This window comes from Canis lupus, chromosome 20 (genome assembly GCF_011100685.1).
Source record: "Canis lupus familiaris isolate Mischka breed German Shepherd chromosome 20, alternate assembly UU_Cfam_GSD_1.0, whole genome shotgun sequence".
Taxonomy (NCBI): domain Eukaryota; kingdom Metazoa; phylum Chordata; class Mammalia; order Carnivora; family Canidae; genus Canis; species Canis lupus.
Genome location: NC_049241.1, coordinates 56,503,825 through 56,513,959, shown reverse-complemented (window position 1 = coordinate 56,513,959; position 10,135 = coordinate 56,503,825). Strand labels below are relative to the sequence as shown.

General features: G+C 58.8%; 1 protein-coding gene across 1 annotated transcript; it reads left to right on the top strand.

Annotated features, from left to right (window-relative positions):
* The first annotated feature begins 6,768 nt into the window (after positions 1 to 6,768).
* On the top strand, positions 6,769 to 8,105 carry S1PR4 (sphingosine-1-phosphate receptor 4). The gene has a single exon (XM_038567852.1). The coding sequence runs from the start codon at positions 6,810 to 6,812 to the stop codon at positions 7,959 to 7,961; it is 1,152 nt and encodes a 383-aa protein (XP_038423780.1). The 5' UTR covers positions 6,769 to 6,809; the 3' UTR covers positions 7,962 to 8,105.
* The last annotated feature ends 2,030 nt before the right edge of the window (positions 8,106 to 10,135 follow it).

Genomic DNA, 10,135 nt, shown 5'->3' with positions numbered 1-10,135 from the left:
AATGGTCCTATTTACAGAAAAATTGTGACGCTAGTACAGAGTTGCCGTATGAAACCGTACCCAGTTTCCCTACTATTAACATCTTCCATTAAGATAGTCCTTTTTTTTTCTTTTTTTGTGGATAATTGATGGACGAAGACCGACATGTTCCGTGATGAACGGAAGTCTGTTATTTATCCAGATTTCCTCTATTTTTCCCTAGTGGCCTTTTCCTGTCCAGGACATCAGTCAGGACACCACAGGACATTAGGCCGTCATGTCACCTTAGGTGCTGCTGGGCTGTGGCAGTTTCTCAGACTTTCCTCACATTTGGAATTTTAAAGAATTTACTGGCTTCTCCCCCCCCCCCCCCCAGCAATTCATGAATTGGGGAGCATCCAATCTAGTGGATAGATAGAAGCTCCTGACTTCCCTTGTTTTTTTGATGATCCTGACAGTTTTTTTTTAAGATTTTATTTATTTATTCATGAGAGACACAGACAGAGAGGCAGACACAGGCAGAGGGAGAAGTAGGCTCCTTGCAAGCACCGGATGCAGGACTCAATCCCAGGACTGGGATCACGACCTGAGCCTAAGGCAGGCGCTCAACGGCTGAGCCCCCCAGGTGTCCCCGATGATCCCGGCAGTTTGAAGCAGTCGGGCAGGGATTGCATTCATTTCCCCCAGCTGCTAAAACAAAGTACCACACACCGGGTGACTCTGTCTCAGTTCTGGGGGGTGGGAGTCAAGGTGTGGCAGGGCATGCTCCCTCTGGAGGCTCCAGCGCAGGGTCCTTCCTGCCTCTCGAGCTTCGGGGGCTCCGGGTGCCCCTCGGCCCCATCTCCACATGACCCCTTCTTATGTGTGTCTGTGTCTGTGTCCACATTCCCCTCCCTTATGGGGGCACCAGTCATACTGCATGGGGACCCACCCTAATGGCCTCATCTTTGCTTGATCACATCTGCGAACACCCTGTTTCCAAAGAAGATCACATTCGCACAGACCAGGGGTGAGGACTTTCCCATCCATATCTCCTTACAGGTGTTTTGTGGAAAGTCCCTTGGTGAGGTTTGCCTAGGGTGTTCCTCATGCTTAGGCTCCAGTTACAGGTTTTAGGGCAGAGGGCCACAGAGGCAAAGGGCCATTTCCACCTCATCATATCAAGAGCACACACAGTCAACCTGCCACCACTGTGGGCCTCGGTCACCTGCTAAAGAGTCACCCAACTCTTTTGAAAACTATTTTTTTAAAGATTTATTTATTTATTTATTTATTTATTTATTTATTTATTTATTTATTTATTTATGATAGACATAGAGAGAGAGGCAGAGACACAGGAGGAGGGAGAAGCAGGCTCCACACCGGGAGCCCGACGTGGGACTCGATCCCAGGACTCCAGGATCGCGCTCTGGGCCAAAGGCAGGTGCAAAACCGCCAAGCCACCCAGGATCCCCTGAAAACTATTTAAAGATTTTATTTATTCATGAGAGATACAGAGAGAGAAGCAGAGACACAGGCAGAGGGAGAAGTAGGCTCCCTGCGGGGAGCCTGATTCAGGACTTGATCCCAGGACCCGGGGATCATGACCTGAGCCACCCAGGCACCCCTATAAACTGTTTTTTTAATAGTAATTTCAGATTTACAGAAAAGCTGCGGAAGTAAGTGCAGAGTTTCTAGACAGCGGCCGGCCGGCTTGCCCGATGTCACATCTCAGGTGACTGCTACAGGCCAGGTTAGCGAAGCCAGGAGTTGGGTGTCCGCTATGCCCGTATGAACTAGCCGGGAGACTTCGTTCCACATTGTCCAGTGTTCCCTTAATGCCCTCTTTCTGCTCCAGAGCCCCTCTGGAAAGGAACCCCACCACCTGTCCCCGTGTGGGTGGACCCTGAGGACACTGGGCTCAGGGAGGAGACCCAAACCCAGAAGGACACCTCCCACAGGACCCCACTCCCAGGAGGTCCCCAGAGGAGGCCCATCCACAGAGATAGGAGGTGGCGGGAGCCAGGGGTGGGGTAGGGGGCGGGGGGTCAGTGCTTCCTGGGGACGGGGTCTCCATGTGGGGAGATGGAAGGTTCTGGAGACGGTGGCGGGGTGGGGGGCTGTGTGTGGCGGGGTGAGTATGCACCACGCCCTGAGCTGTGCACTTAGAGACGGTTAAGATGGTGAATATTATGCTCTATGATTTTACCACAATTAAAAATAATTTTTAAAAGCTTAGCATGATAAAAAAACCAAACAAAAACCCTCTCCCCCTCCAATTATTGGTTACCTAGACATAGAGGCCGTGCCGGAGAGACAGGGTACAGGCCTGCTCCTCTGCTCCGTGCCTCTGGTTTCGCAGTTTTCGGAACAATGACTCAGTTCCCCATCATCCGCAAAAGAGAACCAAACACTCATTACTTTCGTGTCTCCGAGAACTAGTGGATGTTAAGAAATACTCGTCGACGTGTTTCTGTAGCAGGCGTTACTCTCTTGTTGTGCCCACGTGGCCGGGCCTCTGCATGCAGGCTCCTCAGGCCTCCTGACATGCCCCACCGGCCTCAGGACTTCAGGGCCTGGCACAGACAGAGGGACGCTGTGGGCTCCTCCGGCCCGCTCCCAGCCCCGGACCCCGACGCCGTCATTCCTCCCAGGAGCCCTGCTGCTTTTGTGACATTTAGGGACCACAGTCCGACCACAGAGTTAGGAAAGAAGTTGCAAAACGACTACAGTGAACTCCCGTGTACCTTCATCTAGGTCAGAGGTCAACAAACTACCTGCGCTAAGCCCGTGTTTTGCAAAGGAAGTTTTCTGGGCTCGCCACCAATCATGTACATATTGGCCCAGGCAGCTCCCGCTGAAACAGCAGAGTTGAGTAATTGTCACAGAGACTGGCCCGCAGAGCTGAAAATATTTACCATTTGGCCCTTTGCAGAAAAGATCTAGATTCCAGAGCTGGATCTGCCCATGGCTGACCTTTTGCTTTGTATCTGCCTATAAACATAATCTAGAAGTACATAATATATATCATAGAAAATATTCTTCCCCCTTTTCTTAATTTTTCTAAATATTTTGAGAGTGACTTGGAGACATCATGAACCTTTATTCTAAAACAGCATGCGTTTCCTAGAAATAAACACCTTCTGGTAGCAACATAAGCAACAGACGATGGTCAAATTCAGGAAAGCTAACATTGGTAGAATAATATATTTTAAAGATTTTATTTATTCTTGAGAGACACAGAGAGAGAAGCAGAGACACAGGCTGAGGGAGAAGCAGGCTCCCTGCGGGGGGCCTGATGCGAGACTCGATCCCAGGACCCAGGGGTCACGCCCTGAGCTGAAGGCAGACACTCAACTGCTGAGCCCTCCTGGTGCCCCCCCCCCGGTCTGTCCAATTTTAAGGTCACTCAGTATTGCTGCTCACCCTGCCCCAGGCTTGGCCAACAGCTGCCCCGTCAGGCTGGCCCCTGTCCTTCTCGGGGCCCTTCCTTACTTTTTGGCACATCAGATGTTCCCGGCCCATCAGACACTCTCCGTGCCTCATTCCTGGATCAGCCGTTTCTCCCACGAGCCCTGAAGGTGGGATTTAGGAGCCGAGATCTGGGTGTTAGATAGATGCACTTGTGGCTCCTGGCTTGTCTCAGCAGACGGAGTTACAAATAGGTTTTTGTTTAAATCATGGGCCCAAGGACACCTGGGTTGCTCATCAGTTGAGCATCTGCCTTCGGCTCAGGTCCTGGGATCAAGTCCAGCATCAGCCTCCCCACAGGGAGCCTGCCTCTCCCTCTGCCTGTGTCTCTGCCTCTCTGTGTATCTCTCATAAACAAACAACAAACAAACAAACAAACAAATAATCATGGGTCCACCCTGACACTTTCCATCCTATTCCATCCCCATGGGGTTGAGGGGTATGTCCTCCCATTCCATATTGACATCGTATTTCCTCCCCGGTGAAGACCTGGCTCTTAGTAACATCAGTACACTTGCTACTTTGCTCAGTCCCGTAACACACATGAGACTTTCAGAATCACTACACCTCCTCCACTCCTGAAAACAAATCTACTAAACAGGTTCACATTTTTTTTTTTTTTTGGTAGTTCCTTTTGTCTTTAGAACAAGTGCATGTCCAAAAGTTGCATGGGCTCGTTTTCCTCTATTTCTCAGGTGGTTATGATTTCCATCTGAAATACAGTCTGGTTCATCCTTTTTCAGTTCACGATCCATTCTCAAGCTTTCTGCTCCGCGCACTTGTTGATTTAATTTTATTGCAGAATAGAAATCATAGAGTTTAAAAACTACACAAACAGAAATGTTCAGAGGTTGTCATCCCCTCCTGCCTCCTTCCATTCCAACTCTACCCACCCCCCGGAGGGAACCAATCTCACTGGTTCCTGGTTTATTTTGCAAAAACAAAATATTTTGCAAAAACAAAATATTTTGCAAAAACAAGCATCTATGTGTATGTTTTATTCCTCCTTCCTTGTTTTGCAGAAAGTAGCCTACTATCTATACACTTTTGTATTTTTTCCCCACTTAAGCAATACAACCTGGAGGTGGCTCCAGTCCACTCTTGCTCATGGCCATGTGGCACTCCATGCTACGATGCTCCTGGCATGGCTCCTCCCCTGTGTGCAGACATTTGGGCTGCTTCTGATATTTTGCGTTTACAAACAACAATGAATAACCTTTTGCATTCATACTTGCACACGGTCAGAGCTGTGTCTTTGGGCAGGTTTCCAGAAGGGAGATTGCTCTTTTGTAGCATGGGGATAATCGTGAGATTAAATGAAGTATAATGAACATAGGGCCTTCCACCAGGCAGCAGGTAATTCATGGCAGGAGGTCATTGTTGGATGGCTGGGCCTTGCTAGTCCAACCTGTGCTCTCATTACATTTACTTTAGTCCTGAATTTGCTCTCTGAGCCTAGAGTCAGGGATGCAACTGGACTGGGGATTAGGCAGGGGTTGGGCTCAACTAGAATTGGGGCTCAGCTTGGGGTCAGGGTCCAGTCCAGGGCCAGGTCTCAGCCAGGGTCAAGGTCAGGGTTGTGGCCAACCTATAATCACATACTCAGCCGAGGTCAAGGTTCAGCAAGGATCAGGGATCAGTCTAGCATCAGGGCCAGGATTAGGGCTCAGTCTGGGATCAGAATTTAGCTTGGGATCAGGGCTAAGCCTGGGATCAGGGCTCAGTCCAGGGTCAGGGCTCAACCTGGGATCAGAGCCAAGATCAGAGCTCAGTCTAGGATCAGAGCTCAGTCTGGGATCAGAGCTCAGTCTGGGATCAGGGCTCAGTCTGGGATCAGAGCTCAGTCTGAGATCAGGGCTCAGTCCAGGATCAGAGCTCAGTTTGGGATCAGGGCTCAGTCCAGGATCAGGGCTCAGTCTGGGATCAGGGCTCAGTCCAGGATTGGAGCTCAGCCTAGGATCGGAGCTCAGTCTGGGATTGGGGCTCAGTCTAGGATCAGAGTTCAGTCTGGGATCAGGGCTCAGTCTAGGATCAGGGCTCAGTCTGGGATCAAGGCTCAGTCCAGGAGCAGGGCTCATTCTAGGATCAGAACTCAGTCTGGGATCAGGGCTCAGCCTGGGGTCAGAGCCAAGATCAGAGCTCACCTTGGGATCAGGGCTCAGTCTGGACTCAAGTACCATTTCAGGGTCCAGGCTCAGCCTCAGGACACACAGTGTGTCCTCTGTGAATGTGTCTAAGTGGGATGGTTGCTGACCGAAGCTCAGTTCTCAGCTGTGGAGGATGGTCCCTGAGGAAGACCGGGCTGCTCGGCCCCTGCCTGTCACACCCCCACTGCCTGGGCAGCACTTGTTCCCAGAACTTGCTGTTGGGGCTGCTTGTGCTCGGTCACCTCCAGGGACAAGAGGCTACAGCCTCCGCCGGCAGCACCTCTATCTGTGGCTCCCTGTGACCACGCGGCTCCCAGGGCTGAACGGTGAACAAAGGGAGGGGTGCTGCCTGGTGGCCCCCGTCTCCCGACTGGCCCGGCCCTTACAGGGCTGCTGGATCCCTTCAGGGGAACCCGTGCCTCCTGCAGCCAGACTCCCCAGGACGGGCTCTACTCACCCCTCCCCCACCTGCACCCCAGGCTGTGTAGACCTGAGTGGGCCAGGATGGGCATGGGGGGGTGAGTTCCCACTTTTCCCATGAGCCCCTCTCCCTCCAGGGGTGAGAGGCTGCCTCGGGGGCCGTCCGGGAGGCTCCTGGCAGGGCCAGCTCGGGGGCAGGTTGGGCAACCCCAGGAAGGGGACCTGCATGGGTCCTCGAGTGGGTGTTGCCCTCCCACTGGAGGCAGCCGGACCCCGTCTCCGGGCCTCAACCTCCCCTTCTGTGCACGGGCGTGCTGCAGGTGCGCCGTGGGAATAAGATGGGTTGCATCTACGCCTTCACTGGGGTATCTGGGGGCGCTCACGTGTGTGCCGTCACTAGGCACGCTTATTAAGCACCTACTGTGTGCTGGGCAGGCTCGGAGCCTCTGAGAGAACAGCCGGGTCCGGAGCGGGTGGCCCGTGGGGGCCCGGGGAAGCACGGGGAGCGGCGCGGAGAGGCCCGGTTCCCCTCCTCCCTGGGCCCCCACGCCTCCCGCCTCCCCGGGCTTTCTAGGACCACGAGGGGACGGAGACCGGGTCTGGCCGCAGGGGGCGACCGCAGGGCCCTCGGGAGCCTGGGTGGGGGCCGACCGTTGGGATGCCCCTCCCCGTCCCCGGCCTCACCCCCGGCTTGGGGGTACCTTGAACATAACAGGAAATTTGAAACAACAGGAAACCGAGGCCGGCCGGCGGGCGGCTCCACCCTGCCCCGGGCGAGCCACCCCGGGCCTCAGTCTGCCCCAGGGGACCGCCATGAACGGCACGGGGCCCCCGGCGGCGGCCCCCGAGTCCTGCCAGCAGCTGGCGGCCAGCGGGCACAGCCGCCTCATCGTGCTGCACTACAACCACTCGGGCCGGCTGGCGGGGCGCGCCGGGCCCGACGAGGGGAGCCTGGGGGTGCTGCGCGGCGTCTTCGTGGCCGCCAGCTGCCTGGTGGTGCTGGAGAACCTGCTGGTGCTGGTGGCCATCGCGACCCGCATGCGCTCGCGGCGCTGGGTGTACTACTGCCTGGTCAACATCACGCTGAGCGACCTGCTCACCGGCGTGGCCTACCTGGCCAACGTGCTGCTGTCGGGCGCGCGCACCTTCCACCTGGCGCCCGCCCAGTGGTTCCTGCGCGAGGGCCTGCTCTTCATGGCGCTGGCCGCCTCCACCTTCAGCCTGCTCTTCACCGCCGGCGAGCGCTTCGCCACCATGGTGCGGCCGGTGGCCGAGAGCGGGGCGAGCAAGCGCGGCCGGGTGTACGGCTTCATCGGGCTGTGCTGGCTGCTGGCGGCGCTGCTGGGCCTGCTGCCGCTGCTCGGCTGGAACTGCGTGTGCGCCTTCCCGCGCTGCTCCAGCCTGCTGCCGCTCTACTCCAAGGCCTACATCCTCTTCTGCGTGGGGGTCTTCGCCTGCATCCTGGCCGCCATCATGGCGCTCTACGGGGCCATCTTCCGCGTGGTGCGCGCCAACGGCCAGAAGGCCCCCCGGGCCCCCGCCCGCCGCAAGGCCCGCCGGCTGCTCAAGACGGTGCTCATGATCCTGCTGGCCTTCGTCGTGTGCTGGGGCCCGCTCTTCGGCCTGCTGCTGGCCGACGTGTTCAGCTCCACGGACTGGGCGCAGGAGTACCTGCGCGGCATGGACTGGATCCTGGCGCTGGCCGTGCTCAACTCGGCCGTGAACCCCCTCATCTACTCCTTCCGCAGCCGCGAGGTGTGCCAGGCCGTGCTGGGCTTCCTCTGCTGCGGGTGTCTGCGGCTGGGGCTGCGGGGGCCCCGGGACTGCCTGGCCCAGGTCACCGAGGCCCAGTCCTCCACCACGGACAGCTCGCTGAGGCCGAGGGACAGCTTTCGGGGCTCCCGGTCGCTCAGCTTCCGGATGCGAGAGCCCCTGACCAGCATCTCCAGCGTGCGGAGCGTCTGAGCCACTGCGGGGGCCGACCCGGCTGTCCTGTCCCCCCTCGCCCCCCGCCGTGCAGGCCTCGGGCCGCGGGAGCCGGGAGCGCGCGGGGAGCGTGGGGCTCTGAGGGAGAGGCGGGGAGCCGGCGGCGAGCTGGGCGTGTGTCCCGCGGCCCCAGGGTCCTCCTCACAGCGCCTGGGCCCGCCGGTGCCAAGCAGGTGTCCCGCGGTCTCCCTGGAGGCGGCGGTTGCTCACTGGAACGGGGAGGGGCCTGGAGTGGGGGTGAGCGGGCTTGCTGTGTAGACCCCCAGCTCCTGCACGATGCTGGGGACCCCCAGCTCCTCCCTGAATTCCGGCGGGGGGGGCCGCCAGGCTGCGAGGGGCGGGCGGCGGTGGGGGTTGACACCCTGGCAACACGGAAGTTAACGACAGTTTGTCCCAGCGTCGCTCTTATTCACCTGTGGGCACCGGGGCGACGGGGCCGCGGGTCGCTGGCGGCGGCGGGCACGTGCGCCCCCGGCCGGGGAGGGCGGCGGGTCTGTGTGGACGGGGGCGCGGGGTGAGGGGCAGCGGCAGAGCGAGGGTGCGCGTGTGTGCACACGGGGGTGAGGGCCGGAGGGGCTGCCTGCTGGCCCCCGCCCCCTCGCTCACTTCCCCTTTCCCTACCCCATCTCTCGTCTTGGGCGCCTCGCGGCCTCTTCCCCGCCTCGGGCCTCTGTGCCCCTCGGGGTCCCGCCTGGGGGCCAGCGGGGCGCAGCTGCCTCGGCCTCCCGGCTACAGGGAATCCGGCCCGCTCCCCTCCCGGCCCCTCTAGCACCAAGTGCCTTGCCCTCGCCTCCTGTAAAATGGGCCAATGAGGGACGGACCCGCACCCCGGGGCCGTGGGCGCACAGCCTGCGCTCACCGCGGCACGTGGTGTCCAACGCGTCTGACGAAACTCCTGGCGACCGTGGGAACCTGCCACCTGTTTTGGGAGCCCCGGCGGCGGTGGCGCACTTGACATGTGGCCGGTGAGATCCTAGAAGTGAACTTGGAGTTGGTTTGCGTTGAAACCGTCCTCCGTGGCCCTTGTGGCACCCGTGCTGGACGGCCCAGGGGTGACGCGCCCTCCACGCGTGCCCACGTCCAGCTGGGAGAAAGTCCTCTCCCTCCTTCCAGGCATGACAGTGCCGGCCGGGCTTCCTGCCACCGTCTCGCCAAGTTCTGAGGCTGCAGGGTGGGGGGGCAGCACCCTGGCCGCCGCTTGGGCACGGGACAGCTGTGTGCACGACCAGGGGCGCCGCCGCGACGGGAAGCCGCGCTGCCCGGTCCTGTGGCCGCTGGCCATGCGCGGCTGCTTACAATTAATGAAAATGAAATGAAATCTTAAAAGTCGCCCTCCCGGTGCCTTGGTGTGCTGCCGGGCTGCGTCGGGGGCAGCTTCGCAGGAATCCGCTCTCTGCTCTCTGGTGGTTCTGGAGGCCGCACATCCGTGGAGCCGACAGGGGCAGAGCCTGACCCCGCGCTCTCCTGGATTCCGGCAGGGGCGCCCCTCGGCCTGTGCGAGTGTCCCGCTCTCTGCTCTCCGGGGTCTCCGGGCCCAAGCCACCCCTTTCTAGAAGGATGCCAGGCCCACCCTAAACACCTCGTTTTCAGCTCGATCACCTCTGTAAAGACCCTGCCTCCAAATCTTGTCCCATCTGGGGACTTCGACATGTGACCTTTGGGGGACGCGATTGAGCTTGCACCATAGTGGCCTCTTCTCTGCCTCTGGCCCGTGCCCACGCCCAGTCCTCACCTGCCTTCTCTCTGCCCATCATTCAGGTCTCGGCTCTGGCACCACCTCCTCCAGGGCGTCTCCCCTGATTTCTTCTCCTCCCTTCAGTTTCCCCTCGTGTCCTGCCGCCTGCGTGTCCCACATGGATGGCAGCTGTGACCACTTCTGGATGCTCATGCGTCTCTTGCCTGGGCCGTGAGCTCCATGAGGGAGGGGGCTGGGGCAGTGTCCGGGTCACTACAGTGACTGGAGCTCTGGGAGGAGTGGACGCAACAGCGTGCCTTCCTCGGAGCCTCCGGAACCTTTTTCTAACCACCCCCCCGCCGCCAGCCCTCCTCCCTGACAGCAGCGCAGCTGTCCCAGCAACCCTGACTTAGGCGCTTGGATGGGGGAGCGTCTGGAACCCGCCACCCTTGCAGCTGTGCCGCACACCACGGGCTTC